The sequence below is a fragment of the Marmota monax genome, unplaced genomic scaffold (genome assembly GCF_021218885.2).
Source record: "Marmota monax isolate L192 unplaced genomic scaffold, Marmota_monax_Labrador192_F-V1.1 WCK01_AAM20220418_F8-fsc00198, whole genome shotgun sequence".
NCBI classification, from domain to species: Eukaryota; Metazoa; Chordata; class Mammalia; order Rodentia; family Sciuridae; genus Marmota; species Marmota monax.
In genome coordinates, this window is record NW_026693558.1 from 891,549 (window position 1) to 914,234 (window position 22,686).

Here is a 22,686-nt window from a genome sequence, read left to right on the forward strand (position 1 = left end):
GGGCGTGGTAGGAGGGGCAGGGCAGAGCCTTCACCCCCACCTGCAAGGTAGGCAGACCTGCGACAGAACGGCGGATCAGGCCCAGGGGTCCGCGGGCGTGGTAGACACCTCACACCAATTGGAGGAGGGACAGAGCAGAGCCCCCGCCCGCACCTGCAAGGGAGACTTTTCAACTATACAAGAGCAATATAAATATATAGGGGGGGAAAATTTTCAAAAACACAACAGTTTCACCAAGAAGAAAGAAACGCAAGCAGTATGAAAAGACAAGGAAAGAAAGGACTACAAGCAATGCAGGTCAGCTCAACTTTAGAAGACGTAACAGCTGCAGCAGATGGAATGTCAGATAAAGAATTCAGGATATATATGCTTCAGATGATCTGGAGTATCAAGGAAGAAATTAGACAGCAAAATCAGACAATGAAAGATCACTTCGACAAGGAATTACACAAACAAATCCAGGAAGCAAAGGATCAACTATACAGGGAGATAGAGGTTATAAAAAACAAACAAACAGAAATCCTAGAAATGCAGGAAGCAATAAACCAACTTAAAAACTCAATTGAGAATACTACCAGCAGAGTAGAACACTTACAAGATAGAATATCAGACAATGAAGACAAAGTATTTCAACTTGAAAAGAACATAGACAGCTCAGCAAGACTGTTAAGAAACCATGAGCAGAACATCCAAGAAATATGGGACAACATCAAGAGACCAAATTTAAGAGTCATTGGGATACAGGAAGGGACAGAGTTTCAAACCAAAGGAATGAGCAATCTATTCAATGAAATAATACGAGAAAACTTCCCAGACTTGAAGAATGAGACAGAATCCCAAATCCTAGAAGCCTACAGGACGCCGAATGTGCAAAATCATAAGAGACCCACACCTAGACACATTATAATGAAGATGCCCAACATACAGAATAAGGAGAGAATTTTAAAAGCTACAAGAGAAAGGAAGCAGATCACATTTAGGGGTAAGCCAATCAGGATAACAGCTGATCTTTCAACACAGACTCTGAAAGCTAGAAGATCCTGGAATAACATATTTCAAACACTGAAAGAAAATGGGTTCCAACCAAGAATTGTGTTTCCAGCGAAATTAAGCTTCAAGATGGAAGATGAAATTAAAACCTTCCACGATAAACAAAAGTTAAAAGAATTTGCAGCTAGAAAACCATCTCTTCTAAACATCCTTGGCAAAACATTACAGGAAGAGGAAATGGAAAATAACAATGAAAACCAACAGTGGGAGGTAGGACAGTAAAGGGGGGAAAAATAATCAAAGAGGAAAACAAACCATGTTTAGTAACATAAATAAACAAATATGGCTGGAAGAACAACCCATATCTCAATAATAACCCTAAATGTTAATGGCTTAAACTCACCAATTAAGAGACACAGGCTAGTAGAATGGATCTCAAAACAAGACCCAACAATATGCTGCCTACAGGAGACGCATTTGATAGGAAAAGACATACATAGGCTGAAGGTGAAAGGTTGGGATAAATCATATCACTCATATGGACTTCGGAAACAAGCAGGAGTGTCCATACTCATATCAAATAAAATAGATTTCAAGCCAAAGTTAATCAAAAGGGATAAAGAGGGACACTACATACTGCTTAAGGGAACCATACACCAACAAGACATAACAATCATAAATATATATGCCCCAAACAATGGTGCAGCTATGTTCATCAAACAAACTCTTCTCAAGTTCAAGAGTCTAATAGACCACCATACAATAATCATGGGAGACTTCAACACACCTCTCTCGCCACTGGACAGATCTTCCAAACAAAAGTTGAATAAGGAAACTATAGAACTCAATAACACAATTAATAACCTAGACTTAATTGACATATATAGAATATACCACCCAACATCAAGCAGTTACACTTTTTTCTCAGCAGCACATGGATCCTTCTCAAAAATAGATCATATATTATGTCACAGGGAAACTCTTAGACAATATAAAGGAGTAGAGATAATACCATGCATCCTATCTGATCATAATGGAATGAAACTGAAAATCAACGATAAAAGAAGGAAGGAAAAAGCATACATCACTTGGAGAATGAACAATAGGTTACTGAATGATCAATGGGTTATAGAAGACATCAAGGAGGAAATTAAAAAATTCTTAGAGATTAATGAAAACACAGACACAACATATCGGAATCTATGGGACACATTGAAAGCAGTTCTAAGAGGAAAATTCATTGCTTGGAGTTCATTCCTTAAAAAAAGAAAAAACCAACAAATAAATGATCTCATACTTCATCTCAAAATCCTTGAAAAAGAAGAGCAAAACAACAGCAAAAGAAGTAGAAGGCAAGAAATAATTAAAATCAGAGCTGAAATTAATGAAATCGAAACAAAAGAAACAATTGAAAAAATTGACAAAACTAAAAGTTGGTTCTTTGAAAAAATAAACAAAATCGACAGACCCTTAGCCATGCTAGCAAAGAGAAGAAGAGAGAGAACTCAAATTAATAGCATACGGGATGAAAAAGGCAATATCACAACAGACACTTCAGAAATACAGAAGATAATCAAAAATTATTTTGAATCCTTATATTCCAATAAATTAGAAGATAGTGAAGGCATAGATAAATTTCTGAAGTCATATGATCTGCCCAGATTGAGTCAGGAGGATATAGACAACCTAAACAGACCAATATCAATCGAGGAAATAGAAGAAACCATCAAAAGACTACCAACTAAGAAAAGCCCAGGACCGGATGGGTATACAGCAGAATTTTACAAAACCTTTAAAGAGGAACTAATACCAATACTTTTCAAGCTACTTCAGGAAATAGAAAAAGAGCGAGAACTTCCAAATTCATTCTACGAGGCCAACATCACCCTGTTACCTAAACCAGACAAAGACACTTCAAAGAAAGAAAACTTCAGACCAATATCTCTAATGAACCTAGATGCAAAAATCCTCAATAAAATTCTGGCGAATCGGATACAAAAACATATCAAAAAAATTGTGCACCATGATCAAGTAGGATTCATCCCTGGGATGCAAGGCTGGTTCAATATACGGAAATCAATAAATGTTATTCACCACATCAATAGACTTAAAAATAAGAACCATATGATCATCTCGATAGATGCGGAAAAAGCATTCGACAAAGTACAGCATCCCTTTATGTTCAAAACTCTAGAAAAACTAGGGATAACAGGAACATACATCAATATTGTAAAAGCAATCTATGCTAAGCCTCAGGCTAGCATCATTCTGAATGGAGAAAAATTGAAGGCATTCCCTCTAAAATCTGGAACAAGACAGGGATGCCCTCTCTCACCACTTCTGTTCAACATAGTTCTCGAAACACTGGCCAGAGCAATTAGACAGACGAAAGAAATTAAAGGCATCAAAATAGGAAAAGAAGAACTTAAATTATCACTATTTGCAGATGATATGATTCTATACCTAGCAGACCCAAAACGGTCTACAAAGAAACTATTAGAGCTAATAAATGAATTCAGCAAAGTGGCAGGATATAAAATCAACACGCATAAATCAAAGGCATTCCTGTATATCAGCGACAAATCCTCTGAAATGGAAATGAGGACAACCACTCCATTCACAATATCTTCAAAAAAAATAAAATACTTGGGAATCAACCTAACAAAAGAGGTGAAAGACTTATACAATGAAAACTACAGAACCCGAAAGAGAGAAATAGAAGAAGATCTTAGAAGATGGAAAAATATACCCTGTTCATGGATAGGCAGAACTAACATCATCAAAATGGCGATATTACCAAAAGTTCTCTATAGGTTTAATGCAATGCCAATCAAAATCCCAATGGCATTTCTTGTAGAAATAGAGAAAGCAATCATGAAATTCATATGGAAAAATAAAAGACCCAGAATAGCAAAAACAACTCTAAGCAGGAAGTGTGAATCAGGTGGTATAGCGATACCAGACTTCAAACTATACTACAGAGCAATAGTAACAAAAACAGCATGGTACTGGTACCAAAACAGGCGGGTGGACCAATGGTACAGAATAGAGGACACAGAAACCAATCCACAAAACTACAACTACCTTATATTTGATAAAGGGGCTAAAAGCATGCAATGGAGGAAGGATAGCATCTTCAACAAATGGTGCTGGGAAAACTGGAAATCCATATGCAACAAAATGAAACTGAATCCCTTTCTCTCGCCATGCACAAAAGTGAATTCAAAATGGATCAAGGAGCTTGATATCAAATCAGAGACACGCCGTCTGATAGAAGAAAAAGTTGGCTACGATCTACAGTCGGTGGGGTCGGGCTCCAAATTCCTCAATAGGACACCCATAGCACAAAAGTTAATAACTAGAATCAACAAATGGGACTTACTCAAACTAAAAAGTTTTTTCTCAGCAAAAGAAACAATAAGAGAGGTAAATAGAGAGCCTACATCCTGGGAACAAATCTTTACTCCTCACACTTCAGATAGAGCCCTAATATCCAGAGTATACAAAGAACTCAAAAAATTAGACAATAAGAGAACAAACAACCCAATCAACAAATGGGCCAAGGACCTGAACAGACACTTCTCAGAGGAGGACATACAGTCAATCAACAAGTACATGAAAAAATGCTCACCATCTCTAGCAGTCAGAGAAATGCAAATCAAAACCACCCTAAGATACCATCTCACTCCAGTAAGATTGGCAGCCATTAGGAAGTCAAACAACAACAAGTGCTGGCGAGGATGTGGGGAAAAGGGTACACTTGTACATTGCTGGTGGGACTACAAATTGGTGCAGCCAATTTGGAAAGCAGTATGGAGATTTCTTGGAAAGCTGGGAATGGAGCCACCATTTGACCCAGCTATTCCCCTTCTTGGTCTATTCCCTAAAGACCTAAAAAGAGCATGCTACAGGGACACTGCTACATCGATGTCATAGCAGCTCAATTCACAATAGCAAGACTGTGGAACCAACCCAGATGCCCTTCAATAGACGAATGGATTAAAAAAATGTGGCATTTATAAAACAATGGAGTATTACTCTGCATTAAAAAATGACAAAATCATAGAATTTGCAGGGAAATGGATGGCACTAGAGCAGATTATGCTAAGTGAAGCTAGCCAATCCCTAAAAAACAAATGCCAAATGTCTTCTTTGATATAAGGAGAGTAACTAAGAACAGAGTAGGGACGAAGAGCATGAGAAGAAGATTAACATTAAACAGAGATGAGAGGTGGGAGGGAAAGGGAGAGAAAAGGGAAATTGCATGGAAATGGAAGGAGACCCTCAGGGTTATACAAAAGAACATACAAGAGGAAATGAGGGGAAAGGGAAAAATAATACAAGGGGGAGAAATGAAGGTCAGTAGAGGGGGTAGAGAGAGAAGAGGGGTGGGGAGGGGAGGGGAGGGGGGATAGCAGAGGATAGGAAAGGTAGCAGAACATGACAGTCACTAGTATGGCAATATGTAAATCAATGGATGTGTAATTGATGTGATTCTGCAATCTGTATATGGGCTAAAAATGGGAGTTCATAACCCACTTGAAGCAAAGTGTGAAAGATGATATATCAAGAACTATGTAATGTTTTGAACAACCAACAATAAAAAAAAATAAAAAAATGACAATTTTATTCTTATATTCCTATTTCACTAGTCTAAGTATTTCACTAGATTATGTAATTACTATAACAAATCTATTTGGAATTAACAGCTCTGGGAACACAACTGGCTCTTTGTAAACAGACCATTCAATTAGTAGGAACAAAAGCATATGGATACTGTAGAGATGAAGCAACTCATCAGCTCAAAGCATTCAACACATTACAGGGCATCAGGCAATGGGTTTTAGAGCAGCAGTGGTCGATCAACTGACTTTAAAATGTGTAGTAAGAAAAGAGGCTCTAATGTCCAGCCAAATAAATGCTGGTATTTAAAACTGTCATTTTGAAAGACTGTCACTGTGCCAAACAATATGGAAACTACTTCTAGAATTTCTGATATACAATGTTCTAAATGTTTAATGGTAAATCATTATCCTTGGAACATGATTTAATTTTCAAAAAAACTTAATAATTAAGTAAACTGTCTGATATAAAATTTCAGCAGCAAAGTCCAAATTTTTAAAAAGGCAAAGCAATAGTATAAAGCAAAATAACTATTTAATATGAATGTATTTCTTTAAAGGTAAACAAAAAAGATAAATTTTAAGAACATGCTAAATAATTATGACATTAATGAAATGAGTACAAAGACACCATCTCAAGTATGTCATTTGAATATAAACTTCTAGTATTTTTACTTTAAAAACTACTATCATACACACTCATTTTGATCACATTACATATATCTATATGTCTACGCATGTAAACATGTATATGAATGTATGTACTCGGGCTGGGGATGTGGCTCAAGTGGTAGCATGCTCGCCTGGCATGCGTGCGGCCCGGGTTCTATCCTCAGCACCACATACAAAGATGTGTGTCCGCCAATAACTAAAAAAAATAAATATTAAAATTCTCTCTCTTTCTCACTAAAAAAAAAAAAAAAAAAAAAGAATGTATGTACTCATAGACACACATATCAACCACTTCCATATATGTATATCTTATTTTTCTGAAAAGCTTTGATATTGAAGCCTAATTACTGAGGATAATTATGTCATACTAGAAATTGTGAACATTATTCAGTCATAAAAACAAAATATTCTGCATACAAAAAAATCACTGAAATATTTTGCATACAAAAGTGACATAATAAATGCAGCGTTTTCAGAAAATTTATTTAAGAATGAGGTGTGAAGGACAGAGATCATTTGGGAGGAGTTGGTCAGCATAAACCAAGTGTATAGAACTAAGTGTAAGGACAGTAAGTGGAAATAAGGACAGAAATAAGAATGACTTAAAATAACATACATTAACAGCACTTTACAAATAATAGTTTTCACTACTATAAAAGATCCTTAAGATGTAAATTAAATGAAAATAAAGATAGAGATGGGTATGACAAATATTCAGACACCACCATCCTGCACTTCTGCTGACTCTGCCAACACAAAGCAAAGGTGGGTTCATTCATCTAGACTGTTGTCAATCCAGAGAAGTGAAGCCCAAAAAGCATTTATAGATCTAAACTAAGCTCCATTATGAGGCATTACTCATATCAATTCTGATCTGGATAGAAAATAACATGTTTTGTTCTTTCTCAAGGTTACATGAGTTGTGTATATGAGAGACAGAAAGAGAGAAGAGGAGGAGGAGGAGGAGGATGAAGAGGAGGAAAGAAGGGAGGAGGAAAGAAGGGAGGAGGAGAGGGAATGAATATAAACACTGAGCCTTAACAAATTAGGCCTTACTTTCTTCCTCACATAAACAAATATCTTCTCTTTATTATAGTCTGCAATTAAATAGGTTCTACTTTTGCAACAAGGATGTCTAATAAAGCTTGAGAATTTAGGGTCAACTTCTATTACTCTTCTATTCAATTTCTATATTCTACTCCTACTCTCTAACCCAAACCAAATGACACAAATCTCTCTCTCTCTTTTTTTTTTTTAAAGAGAGAGAGAGGGGGGAGAGAGAGAGAGAGAGAATTTTTTAATATTTATTTTTCAGTTTTTATGTGGTGCTGAGGATCGAACCTAGCACCCTGCACATGTTACCACTTGAGCCATATCCCCAGCCCTGACACAAATCTCTTTAATCTCTTCCTGAACTCATCAGGGAAACTCAAGGACTAACATTTACAAATTCTACTATGGAAAAGCAACTTTAAAAATTCTAGTTTTGATTCCTCCAAAATTTATTTTAAAAATACTCCAGCAATTTACCTCAAATTTCTTCACCTTTTCCATTGTGATCAAGCGCCTTGATGTGTGACTAGAAAGCTTCTGCTCACAGTTGCTGATGAGTTTCAGGCAAGGGTGCCAGGGTACCATCTCTTCAGTGTACCTGAAGAAAGAATAGCTAACTAGTATGAACTCACATGTGCAATCCACACAGGATCATCATGGGGGTATAACCAGTGTGGTGAGGGAGGTCTTTCCTCTACATGAGGTACCATTTTATTCCACATATGCTAACTGTCCACAGAATCCATAAATAGCCTACCTGTATTTCAACAGCAAAGTATTTAAATATTACCACATCAAAAAAATGCAGTTTATTTTTTACCCCTTGAAAAGAAAATGAGAAAGGATATAAGTACGTTTTTTAAAGAGCACCAAACATTTAAATCACAAATATTATTTCATACTAAATGATCCCACAATAGTAGGTCTTACAGAGAGATGTACATCCTACAGTCCCCAGACATTCATGACATACTGACTGGTTTGGAGACTTTTATAAATTACCAAAATATAAAGTGCACTATGGCATATACTTTCCCCTATAAAATGAAATGCACCTGCAAAATTACAATGACATCTTGAGATCTATGTTAAATTTGTAAATACTAGACTAAAGTTATTTATACAATTATTCAAATAAACTAAGCACGTAGATTATATCAGTCATCTGGTCACATTAACTAGGAAATAATACTGAAGCCATGACAATGGGTGGTGGAGACTGTGCTCTTCAATACATGTACCACATGAAAGATGCAATAGTTTGTGACCTGGTATCTCGCAGGTTGTTGGTACCAATCTTGGCAGAGGAAACAGGTGACAAATATGGAACAAAGTTCTGAAGCAGAATGTAGAATAAAAGCAGGGAAGAAACTCACCAGGTATGAGCATCTTTAGAACACTGATTAACAGATTTTTTTTTTTCCTTTGCAAATCTTTACGCCTTTCTGGATAGTCTCTACACACATTTATTATAGGTAACCTTAATGCTCTGATCCAAAATGAGAAAGGTACTGACTAAAAACCAAGATCTTAGCTAACTATTCTAATGTGTCAACACCGCCTTCACCATCACTCTTTCTGACTTTGCCAGATCTCTGACCTTCAACAAGCTCTCCCTTATTACCTCAACCAAATGCTCAGAACCTTCACCACCCACTTACCAAGCAACATTCATACCGCAACTTCACTTTATTATCAGTAGGAGCAATTCTCTTGAAGTCATTCTCTGACTCTTTCCTTAGAGCTTTACAAGAAGTTATAACCATTTCAGTTTCACTTCATATAAAAATTCTTTAATATTCTCTAAATAGTCAGAAATGTACTTCTTATAGAAGTACATCTCTCTGTAAGGCCTGCTGTTGTGGGATCATTTAGTATGAAATCATATAACTACAATTAAAAATGTCTTGCCAAATCTGATGAGGGAATTTTATTAGGCTTCTTAGTCATCATTTTTAATTTTTTAATTTTTAATTGAACTTGGGCAAACAGCCACAGTTTCACTCAGTAGCTTAGTGACTCCTATTATCACTTCCAGCACACATGAGCCAACCTTATGCCCTGTCTTAAATGAACAGAACACAGATGTTCAGGATCATTTGAAAGTAGTCAAAATTCTTAATAAACCCCAAAACACCAATAGATTATAGTGATATCATATAGTAAAGTCTCTTTGAATGGTAAGTATCGACCACAGAGTACAGAGGAAGGATAGATTATTTCGGCTGAGAAGCAATAGAAAAGTGTCAAAGAAGGGGTGACAATTAAGCCTCATCTTGGAAGATGACTAGAATTTTACTAGCAGAGGAAAGAAAGGCCATAACAGAATAAGCTAAGATGAAAATATAAAGATTGTGACAATGGTAAAATATCTTATATACTGGATTAGGGAGAGTCTAGACAAGAGGAAAAATAGCAAAAGTTTGCAAGTTTTAATTTCTTTACTAGAATTAAAATCATCAAACAATGAAAAAAATCTTTATAATTAGTTCTGACAACTTTTCAAATGCAACTGAGCTTTTAGGTAGTATTTTGTTTTTATTATATCTAACTGAATTTTCAAAATGCCCTGTTTCAATAATACCTTAACTTAATCATAATATGTACTTCTTAATTTTGAACTTGAGTCATATAACAGGATTTGATTAAGTAAGTTAATTCTACAGCAGGACTAAAAGTCCACATTCACCATACTAGAAACAAAAAACTCTTAAAACCAATCTATGCTAAGTTAAAATTTTTGTACTTAGTCTAATAAAAAACTATATTTTCAATAGAAGATAAATAGACTAATTCTAAACTGTTTAATTTAGAAGCAAGAATATTATTTAAAACCTATAGATGACTTTGGTCTTAAATTCTTGCTACTGTGTTATTTTACCAAAAAAAAAAAAAAAAGAAGAAGATTTTTGGATTATATATACTACAAAAGTAAAAATGGTTCATTTTTCTAGCATAAACTCAAGATAAACTACGATCACTGTAAGCTAGCAATTAATAAAAATAATTTGTTGAAAAGATCCTTTAAGACTTAAGGGGAGAAGAAACAATAGAGGTCTAGTAACGAACATTAGAGGATCTAGAAATAATGCTCCAGATTCAGATAAGAGAAATAAACGCCACATGGTCTTCCCATGTGTGCTAGCCACACACCTGGAAAAAGTCTATCTATCTCTCAACATAATCTTCCCATGTCTGCTAGCCACACACCTGGAGAAAGTCTATCCCTCAACATAAAATCTAAGGCAAAAAAAGAATCAATTAAAATATGTCTCCCATGTTTATTTCTAAAACATTCCTTTGCTTATGTGTTTGAACATATCCTTTTGTGCAAAATTGTTAAAATTTTAGAAAAGTCACTAAAAAAATATCTAGTGTCAAACTGGTCTTTACAAATAACATTTAAAGTACCTACAAATTTAACTTTTCTAAAGGAATAAAAGAACTTCAAAAGAAATTCTTAATCACATAAAATTTCAATTATATTTAAATAAAAAACTACAAAGAGTGGACAATCAGGTATGCTAGAACATAAGGATGTGTACAAAAACAAATAAGGAAACTTTTAAAGTACAGAAGAGCCAGCCCACAGAGATTCCCACTAGTTAAATCTGGGACAACTGGAGCAACAAAATAAATAATAATAAGTGATAATTCAATGAAAAATACAGGAATACATGACTCTATGCTACTTCAAATAAAATCATAAACAAATGAGAGAGAAGGAAAGGGACAACTCTCCTTTATAGAATGCCAATGTACAAATGCAGAAAAAAATGATGGAATGCAAGTCATCATTTGACAACCACCATATTTGTGGGTATAAAAAATGGGTTTGTCAACTGAGCAGGGTCTGATAAAGTACAAGATATTTTTGTAATCTTTGGAAATTCTAACCAAAGAAAACTACCACTTTGAATTGAGACCTAATAGACAACAACATGACCAGATGGTCAAAGTTAACATCACAAGGCAGACTATATGCCCCATGATGTGCTGCACAAAGAACATTTTCTGTATTATTCCTAGTACGAAAGCATTACTTCAGTCTTTTCATAGAGGAAACATGTATCCTGCTTGAGGGTCAACCCTCAGAATATGAATCACATACTCTATAATTAAACTGTTGAAAACACAAAAAATAAAGAAAAATTGAAAAATATTCCAGACTGGAAGAGACTGAAAAGATAATGTAGAAAAATGTAGCATATTTTCCTGTATGGATTGAAATTGGTAAAATGTGAATCCATGAATATGACAAGCAACTGTTATCAATGCAGATTTTCAAACTTCTATAGCTGACGGTGGTAGCCAAAAATACTAGTTTCTAAAAAATACAATGGAGTAAGTACAGGTGATAAGGCATTATGCCTGCAGCTTTACAAATGTGTCAAAAGAGACTAATGATATGGGTATGTGCAGGAATAGAAGGTAAGGGTAAACAATGGCTAATATTTTGAAAATCTGAATGAAGGTAGAGATGGGAGTTTTATATTTATATTTGATACTTTTTTGTAAGTTTGAAGTTACTTCAAAATATTTTTTATTTTTTTTAATTTTAGCTCTGCAACTTAAAATAAAAAGCAGGTGGCTTGCTTCTATTATGGTCTCAAGAGGAAGAGCTGTGGAAAAGGAGACAGGAAACAAATATTTCAAGCAGCATTTTGGCAAAAGGAAGAGGAAAACAAAAGCAGTAGCTAGAGGACCCCTATAATATGGACAGAAAAGGTGTATTTGTTGTTGTTGTTGTTTATGTTAAATATAAACAAGGCTTTAAATATATGCATAACTTTTTTTAGACCTTTGCTTTAAAAAATATTTATTACATTTAAGGTAATCATAAGAGACAGTATTTATGAAAGTTAGCATTCTTTAACACATGAATATCTCAGCTAAATTGCTGAAAATTACTATGTGCAGACTGCTAAAATAGCTACCGTATAGCTATGATACACTAGACACTGAGGTAACTATGGTGTAAAACAGGCATTGGCAACTTTTTCCTGTGAAGGGCCAGAAAATAAATCATTTCAGTTTTGTGGACTACATATATTTTGTCACATATTCATTTCTGTGCACGTTTAACAATCCTTTTTAAGTGAAAAAACCAGTCTCAGCTCAAGAACCTTACCAAAACAGACCGAGAACCATATCTGGCCCATAGGCTATGGTCTGCCCACCCCAAATATAAAAAGGTCAAAACAATCCAATCAATAATAGGAAAGGGATTATTTTTCATACTTATGTAGGTAAACAAAAGCTATCAATACATATTAAATAAAAGATACCTTGAATAAAATTAAAGGTAAGGGGAAAATTATGTTAGATATGCAAACATTTTAAGAAAAACAAAATTAAAATTACATACTCTGGTGTATACACTGGTAACCAATAGACTAGTCTTCCACCTAATACGAGGGTCTCAGCTGCAAAGTTCAACAGGTCAAAAAACATATCACTCAAGTGATAACTCAAGGAAACAGGAACATGGCTTTCTGGACTATATAAAGAAAACAAAATTTCAAAATCAGTGAAAATTTTAAGACTACTGAAATTAACTAAAGAGAAGAAGCATGCTTCTCAAAGTAATAACTCCTCATATTTAAATTTCACTTACCACTTCTCTATCCCCCTTGGTACTTCTTTCTGTGAACCTGTTCTTCTTGTAGATTCTCTGATACCATATGGAGCTAGAGAGAAAATAAGTAATAGTGAACAAATCACCAATGAAGGGCAAATAGATACAATGTGCCTCCAAATGTGACACCAGAGGATACAACATCGCCTACGCACTATTCCAACTGAGAATAACTAACATAAAAAGTTGACTGTATTTTCAAAAATGTCTATGTCATAAAAGACATAGTAAGGCCATGAAAGTATCAGAAATAAAGGAAACCCCAAAGATATCATTACTAAATCCAATAACTGACTCTGGAGTGGTTCTTATACTCAAGAGAAAAAATATGCTGTAAAGGATATTAATAAATCAACTAACAAAATTGGATGACAATCTGTAGATTAAAGTATTGTATCAGTATACTGAAACTGAGAACTCTTTAGCTTTCTAAGACACTCCTTATTCTTAGGAAATATACACTAATGCACAGAGGTAAAGGACCACAATGTACACAACTTATTCTCAAGTTCATTAAAAAAAATTAATATACATACATAGTGGTGAAGCAAATAAATTGTTAATAAAAAGCCCAAATTTTCATAAAATATATTAACTCTGACATTGTTTTTTCCTTTGTTCTTTTTAGTTATACATGACAGTAGAGTATTACACCAACACTGTAATGCCTTGATAGTTTTTCTTTTATTAGAATTGAAGCCATCTAAGTTATTAAAAAACTAAACAGGGCTGAGACGGTTCTTGACTTTTCCACTATTTATAGATTACTGCCAAATACTATTTAAAAAGGTAGATCTAGTCTTAGATAGACAACCTAAAAATCCTAAGATTTCACAAGGCATAGAAAATAAGTTCTCATTCATATTTCTGAAACTTATTTCACAGAACCCCAAATTTATTCTAAGTCTAGAAAGGAGATACCAGTGAAAAGGACAAGACAAAACCTAAGAGGCTTGCAATATGTGACACCTGAAACTCTCTTCTCTGAGATTTGCTACAACGACTCTAAACAACATTTTAGTATGCTAACAACCAATTAATTAATTAGTCAATATAAAAACAAATGTCTCAAAAAACAATATGCTGAAGGGAAAAACAGGTGGTAAGTTATTATATTTGTTTAAAAAAAAAAACAGAAAACCCATAGTTACTTAGTTCAATTATAATCATAATTAGTTCAATTATAATTATTACATTAATAATTTTCTCCTTTCCTATGTGAACAAATTGGGAGAAGGAGTACTACTTGTACAAGTTGGCATTCTGTGTCTATGATGACACATTTTGTACTTTACAGGGAAATGACTAGACAACTAATCCCACTACTATTTTTGTATAAAAATAAACTTACGGTCAGTGATAATGGCATCAAAATATGTGCCCTTCCTCCAGGAAGGTTTAGATGCATCTGAAACCAGTACATCAAGGTAATATTTCTCTAGACCATACTGACGAAGATTGGCTCTGATATTTTCATCTGGTCCTCTCCATTTCTGGTTTTTCCGACTAGCCTTTCCTTAAAGAAAAAAGAAAAAAAAAAGAAAGAAAAGAAAGGTAGAAAGTATTAGATAAAACAGAACATTCTTATTTCCTGTTGTTTAGCTAAAAGTCACGTTTTAACTCATCTAAACCCACACTTAACTTATATAAAATTTGCTTTGATTTAAAACCTTCATTTTCTTTTTTTCCAGTCAAGCAACCACATATTCATACTAGCTTAACTGCTATGAGTTATGAGGAATTTTATTTTTTAATTTATTTTTTATTTGTTCTTTTTAGATACACATGACAATAGAGTATACTTTAACATATTATAAATACAAGGACTATAACTTAGGATCCCATTCTTGTGGCTGTACATGATGTAGAGTTTCACTAGTTGTATATTCATATATGAACACAGGAAAGTTACATCCAATTCATTCTACTGTCTTTCCTATTCTCGTTTCTCCCTCTTCCCTTCATTCCCATTTGCCTAATCCAATGAACTTCTCGCCCCCACAATACACCCACCCTTATTGTGTGTTAGCATCCACATATTAGAGAGAACATGTGGTCTTTAGTATTGAGGGATTGGCTTATTTCACTAGCCACAATAGTCTCCACTTCTATCCATTTACCAGCAAATGCCATAATTTCATCTTCTTTATGGTTGAGTAATATTCCATTGTATATATGTACCGTACTTTTTTTAATCCATACATTTGTTAAAGGGCACCTAGGTTGGCTCCATAGCTTAGCTAGCATAGACTGAGCTGCTATAAACATTGATGTGCTGTGTCACTGTAGTATGCTCATTTTAAGTCCTTGGGATATATATCGCAGAGTGGGATAACTTGGTCAAATGGTGGTCCCATCACAAGTTTTGAGGAATCTCCATACTGCTTTCCAGAATGGTTACACCAATTGTAGTCCCACCAACAATATATGAGTGAACCTTTGCCCCACATCTTGTCAACATTTATTGTTACTTGTATTCTTTTTTTTTTTTTTAAGTTATTTTGTTTATTTATTTTTATGTGGTGCTGAGGATTGAACCCAGGGCCACACACGTGCTTCACAAGTGCTCTACTGCTGAGCCACAACCTCAGTCCCATTCCTTCTATTCTTGATACTTGCCATTCTGATTGGCGTTAGATAGAATCTCAGTGTGGTTTTAATTTGCATTTCTCTAATTGCTAGAGATGTTAAACTTTTTTTCATATATTTGTTGACTAGTCATATTTCTTCTTCTGTGAAATGCCTGTTTAGTTTCTTTGCTGGTTTATTGATTGGGTTATTTGTGGGGTTTTTTGGTGCTAAGTTTTTTGAGTTCTTTGTATATCTTGGAGATTAATGCTCTATCCAAGGTGCAAGTGGCAAAGATTTTCTTCTATTCTGCAGATTCTATCTCACATTTTTGATTGTTCCCTTTGCTATGAAGAAGCTTTTTAGTTTAAAATCATCCCATATATTGAATTTTGCAAGTAAACCATTATCTTTATTTCAATTTGTTATTAAAAATATATTTTGAACAATAAAACACACTGATATCTAACAGAACTCCAAGTAAAACTGCCTTAACACACTCATTAAACACTTGCCAATTATGAAGCATTTACTGGTAAAAACAGAGTTGACTAGAACATGGCCATTTCCTCCAGCAGTAAATAGTCCCACATAGAGATAGTGCTGAACAGATAAATGAAACAGAAATGAAGAAAGCTAACTTGGGAAATGCAGCAACTGTGGCCATGGAGGCTAAATGCAGACATAGCTGATGAAAAGTCAAAGTGGGAGTTGAGGGAGGGCCAAAAAAGTTCAAAAGTTTCTAGTTTAGGAGACCTAAGTGTATGGTGATCCCAGTGATTAAGATCAGAGAAACTAGAAGGTAAAACAAGCTTAAGTGGAAAGTTTGAGATACATAACCATGATAAACCTGAGATACTTACAGAACCTTCAGAAAGAGATATTCTGCTAAAAGAGATAATCAGCAGGTAGCTGAAGGTCAGAACACATGCATTTGGGAGATATCCGTACATGTTGCTGCGTTCATGAAAATGAATGACTTTTTTTGTTGGCCTAGGTGCCAGTCACATTGAAGTTTGCTCTAAAATTACTCTTAAATATTTATACATGGTTCTATGTGATCTAAAATTCACAATAAAAACAAAACAAAAAAATAAAAAAGAGAATGACATAACTCAGAACAACATGCAGTGTAATATGAGCAGGGGTCAAAGATAGATGCCTGGAGAGAGGCAATATGTAAACAGAGATCAAAGAAAATTGCAACATCTTAAGGAGACTGAGATAAAACAGTCAAAAAAAAAAAAAAAAAAAAAAAGTCAAACCACAGAGTGAGACCACTATCTAGGAAACCAAGGAAGGTTTGTGAGGGTCAACACTGCCAAACACTGTTAGTTTTGTGGCCTCACTAAGCATTTCCAGCAGATTTGTGGACATCGAAGCTGAAAAACAAGTGCTAAAGAAAGAGTAAGAAGAGTAAGAAATGAGGAAAAGGAGACAGCAAGCAAATACTAGTATTTCAGTAGATTTTGGCAAAACCCCCAACAGGATTGATAGGAAAGGTTTTGCACTTTTAAAGTAGGAGAAACTTGAAAATATTTTAGAATACAGTCTAAGATGAGAAAAATAAAGTTTAGAGGATATAAAATAGCACTACCTTTGATAAGATCTGAGGAAACAATATTCCAGGTAGAATGACTATCACAGAAATTTTAAAATCTTAAAAAATAAAAATTCAAATAAATTATATAGGACAATATCCTTAAAGCAGGCACAATGCTTCTACTGAAAGCAAACTGGATACTTTTTAGCATTTTGTTTATTCTAATATAATGCAGACAAAGAATATACTTTTCTGGTTAGCCCCTTTATGTAAACCATTTAAAAATAAAACTCATTTTTCTTCCTCATAAATATTACTAAATTTCTTAGAGTCAAGGTAGGAAAAAAGACAGGACATCAGTACAATACATCAATTGCTTCAGTAAAAGAAAAGAAAGCATAATAAAATCTCACCTATACAACGACTTATAGCAAATAGGAATAACCAAAAGGAAGAAGTGTTTTAAGAGCTGATTTAAGTTACCATAGTGAAATACAAACATAAAGATCAATACTTTCAAAATTATGAATAAAATTTAACATTTGTAATACTATTTAGCTATAAGAAAACACTTTTTCAATTTGATTCAATTCCATCAAAATACACATCATCAGTGAAGCTTTTAAAACTTAATGCATTATCCAAAACTGCTGGATGTGGTGGCACACACCTGTAATTCTAGTGACTCAGGAGGCTGAAGCAGTTGGATTGCAAGTTCAAAGCCAGCCTCTGCAACTCAGTGAGGCCCTAAACAACGTAGTGAAACCCTGTCTCAAAAAAAAGGCAAGGGGGGTGCTGAGGACATGGCTTAGTGGTTAAGTGCCCTTGGGTTCAATCCCTGGTACCAAAAAAAAAATTTCCAAAACTGCCCCAAAAGTAAATCAGATTCTTATCTCAAGTTACTCTCACTTAAAGGTAGAATCTTTAAAGTTACTGTCCCCTAAGTGTTTCAAAGATGCATTGGTCAGTTATGAAAGTTAAAATTTACATGATACTTCAAAAATTAGGTATTAAATACTAATCCAGTATATACTCAATATATGATTACTGAATAAATGGATAGTTACAATCTTAAATAATATAAACTATATATATTTTCATAATATGTATTTATGGATTACAAAATCGCTATTTCCTCTTTTTCTCTCTTAAACTTCAAGCTCATGAATCTATAGTTTGCCTACTTTTTTTTAACCTCTTTTATTAAGACTACAAATACCTCTGGGGAGAGGTATTTTTCTTATTCATCTCTGTGTTCCTCCAAATCATTATGCACATACTCTTATCACTTTGTAAAAAATAGATATTCGATGAGGTCTTACTTGTAAAAAGTATAATTATATTGCAATTTTGTATTTTAAACATAAAAAGTCATATAAGTCTATTTTATTATTATTTGAAAGGCACATTTGGTTCAACAACAAAGACTGTGACACTGTCTGTAAGTTCTACTCACCCAAGCCATGAACTGTATTATAGTCTATGTCTGTCCCATATACATATGCACCAAAATGAGCAGATGCTATCAGGAGGCCACCTGAAAAATCACACAATTATGATCTGTTAAGCAGGAAGTCCCAGACTATTCTTTCTCTCCCTACTTAATGTGATCCAGAATTTTACAAATTAGCCACAGGCAGAGTACCCTGTAATGATACTGATCCTGTCCTATTTTGCAAGACACAGAACTGGGGTGCAGGTGGGGGAGACAATATCTTTTGTGGTCAAAATAACGAATATTTAGACATTTTTTTCTTATTTTAAGAAGTTTATACAGAAATGACTTGCTTCTTTATTTAAAATGAGTATGTACAGCTGCTTACACAAAGAGTTAAAAATACATAAATTCTGATAATTGGATTTTAATCTCACTAAAGTCAGAGTTTCAAACAACTAAAGGAAACATAATGCATATGTAAGACATTCATTCCTACAAAATGTAATCTATATCCTATTTTAAAATATTGTTACACCTGCAACTAATCAAGTAATTAGCTCTTGGTTTAAACTATTAATTTCTAGGTAACTATTATCAAACATAAAACAATTAATACAATTATTTTTCTGTTTAGTTAAAGTTATGACCAAAGTAAGAATAAATGCCCTAATAAATTTGATAAGACTACATTTTGATAGATGTTATCAGCTCAAAAAAGAAAAATCCTAATAATGATTTTTTTTCAAGTGAAACTTTAAAAAAAGAGAGAATAATAGTATTTTGGAATCCTTGAAGAAAAAATTAAATTTTTATAATTATATTTTCATTAAGCTTCACATTTTTATTCAAATTAAAATGCTTTTAGTTCTTGTTCAAGTCCTAATTAGCTATAATATAGAAAGTTCTGTCAGTCAAGCTGAAATCAGAAATATATTCTTAAGACTAAAAAATATGCACAGACTTGGCAGAGAAAAAAGCTAGGGTTCTTATATCCTTTTGAAATCAATCTTTAAAATTAAGATGGGTAGTGCCTCCAGAGGGTCAAGATCTACAAAGTAATAGTGTTCCTCCCATATCCATTTAAAACACAGTCTGATAACATTACTTAAAAATATTCTGCTCAGGAAAATATTATACCTGACTAATCCCTATTGGAGCCTTTGAAGAAGAGAAGTGGAAGGGATTCAAAGTACAGCAAAACCTATGGCTTCTCACACTAACTGCTGAAAGCATTTGTGTAAGAGGTAAGGCAAAAAGGAGCTCATAATTCTTAGTCTAGAAATGGAGCAGGCCATACTTAGGAAAGGTACTGTATGTGATGACCTGGAATACTCACAAAGTCACTTCACCCAAATCATGAGGAATTACTACAATTCTGCCAATTAAGGCAGATACTCACCTAGAAGAACTAGTTGTCAAGGGGAACAGAAAAGCTTTCCTGTGCTTCCTTAACAGAACCTTATCCATTTGGTTAGAATGAGTTTTGAGAAGACTCAATTTACAGTACACTGCTGAAAGGAGATGAATAATCTGTTAGACTACATCTGTTAGTTAACTCTGTGCCTTTTAAGCTTTTAGTTTTTAAAAATAAAATCATAATAAATTGGTTTCTCTGAACTGGTTACTCTTCATTCACTGCTAATCATCTAGTTCTAGTGGTTCTTTCCTTAACTTGAAGCATTTTTGCATTTAGTTATACCTTGGTTGGAATTTTCTTGGAGGCTTTTTGGTGAAAAAAGAGGCACTTAAAAAGAAGGGTGAAGTGTTGAGAATATAGGTAACATGACTCACCCACTTCTTTTTATGCTATTTGAAATAAAATTACTGCATAATTAGTCTAGAATAGCAAGTTGGTGTTTTAATTTCTCATTACAATAACCACTGTAATTTCAATTTCTCAAAACAGTAGCCCCTTTAAGGTTAGGGTAATATCTTACAAGTAAAAAAATATAATAAGTAGAATTTATTCCATGATAAAGAAACTAATTCAAGATTGGCATTTTTAGAGAGCTAAATGGAAAGCTTTGCTGGGCTTTGCTTTTGCTAAGAGAAAAAGAGAAAAGCTGGTAATACTGCATCTATTTGACCTTAAAAAAAAAAATAAATAAAAAACTACTTAAATAAACTTGCAAAAGAATACTGCTAAAAACAGAAATTCTACTAGACAAAAATCTATAAGACTCAGAAAAAGGAGACTACAAGAATTATGGGAAAATGGGAAATAGAGAATATTACAAAGATGTATAAAGATCCATTCTCTCACTCTCCAAACTTCTCTTTTCCTCCCCATAGTCTCCTCCCAGGACTGAAAGAGTCAGTTTCCTAACACCTAGAATCCATGCCTCTCTTTTCCAGTGACAAAATTTCTAACAGAGCTATCCTTACACCTAGCAGTCATCTGAAGAGTAGACAAGGCCAAGGATGCTGAATCATAACTAGAAGAACTGACTCATTTGAGAAGAGAGGATGAGAAAGAATCATAGTTATGACTTCAGAGCTCTATGGTACCTTCAGCAATCAGCAGACACTTGCACCAACTATTATAATTATGAATAAAGAATTAACATTTATTATTTTTAAACCCCAATTCCTTAGCTCACTGCAATCATTGTAAACTATAAATATTTTGAAAATTAGTCAAAGAGAAAGTGAATTCATGGTCAAGTTACTCATCATCACCATTTACTATTAGCTATATGTAACATCTTTCACCAAAAAGGCATCTAAGTTCGTAATAAAATAACAATGATAAACATTACAATTCACTCAATGTCTACCATGTGTCAGGTTAACAACCTAAGAATATTGTATATACTTAATCATCACAATATATTACTATTATCAATTTATACAAATAATGAGCTGCAACTCAGACAAGATTCTTGCTCAAAGTCATCCAGTAATTGGTAGATATATTAAAGCTCACTCTACATGCTCTTTAAAAAAAAAAAAAAAAATACCATACTACCTCCTTTGAGGTCAACACTAATTAGAGTAAGTATATATTGGTTTATATTACATTAACTTATTGCTATCATTTGCATGTGAAACACCCCTAAAGGCCCATATGTTAAAGTCTTGGTCCCAAGGGTGGTGCTACTGAGAAGTAGTGTAACTTTTAGGAGGTGAAGCTTAGTGATTTAAAGTCCTTAAATCCTTGAGGGTGTTCTCTGGGGCTAGAACCTAGGCCCCTTCCTCTTCTGCTCCAGGCTGTGAGAAGAGCAGTTTGCTCTGCCATGTGCTCCATGCCATTACCATCCAATACTTCCACCAGAAGTCTAATAGCAATGGGTTTGTTCAATCATGGAATGAAATCTCTAAAACTATGAGCCAAAATAAATCTTTTTTCTTCATAAGTTAATTATCTCAGGTAGTTTATTATAGTGACAAAAAGCTTACTAACACACTTACCAGTTAAACAAAAGAAAAATTTTATCACTAAACAAATTAAATAACATAAGAAAATCTGCATACTCAGTAAAAATTGCATACCATTTACAAGCCTTGTAGCATATCACAGGCAGGGCTTTGCTAATCACTCTGTTGGCTATACTCATTCATATCAGATTATATCCTAACTACTGAGAACTAACCCAGTGGCATGTGTCTTCATTTGGACAATTCTTACACAATGTAAGAAAAATTACTAAAACAAGAATTGACGTGTTTGCTAAAATAGAAAGGAAAGTATATTTCTGCAGCTTTTAATGCAATTCTAAACAACAGTAGCAAACTGTCTAAAAGAAAAAGGCATTTAGGCAGGAAAAAGATTTATAATCTTAAGAAAATCACAAGTTAGGAGTAGTTTTTGAAAAATCCATTTGGGAAACTATATAAATTTCAATTATGTTCCTTTAAAATAGAAAACAGATTACGTAAACTTAACTGTATAAAAAAAAGTTAAAGAAAGGAAACCAAAGGTAGAAACATCATCAAATATTTTGTGAAAGCTAAGGCTACAGAGGAGGGCACAGAGCTATTTATTATTCTAATCCTTCAGAAGGTACTACCCATCAATGAGGCAAAAGGCCCAAGAGAGAGGACAAAATGTGCTTAAGAACTCTCTGGTCACAATTTTTGGTTATGATCAATTTCAAAACAAAAGTACCAAAACTGACTTATTTCCTAAAACTACATTCAAACTACAAACACAAGCTATGAA

At 33.9% G+C, this 22,686-nt stretch overlaps 1 protein-coding gene across 6 annotated transcripts in view; it reads right to left on the reverse strand.

Annotated features, from left to right (window-relative positions):
- Trmt11 (tRNA methyltransferase 11 homolog) overlaps positions 1–22,686 on the reverse strand; it is a 60,908-nt gene that overhangs the window by 18,222 nt on the left and 20,000 nt on the right. For 5 of the 6 annotated variants that reach the window (XM_058583718.1, XM_058583719.1, XM_046458665.1 and 2 more), the window contains 5 exons: positions 18,543–18,623; positions 14,327–14,491; positions 12,955–13,027; positions 12,706–12,837; positions 7,815–7,935 (listed from right to left, as the gene is read on the reverse strand). In XM_058583718.1, the coding sequence (XP_058439701.1) occupies positions 7,815–7,935; positions 12,706–12,837; positions 12,955–13,027; positions 14,327–14,491; positions 18,543–18,623 (572 nt within the window). The remainder of the gene's footprint in view (positions 1–7,814; positions 7,936–12,705; positions 12,838–12,954; positions 13,028–14,326; positions 14,492–18,542; positions 18,624–22,686) is intronic. The other variant, XM_046458666.2, reaches the window with a different exon arrangement.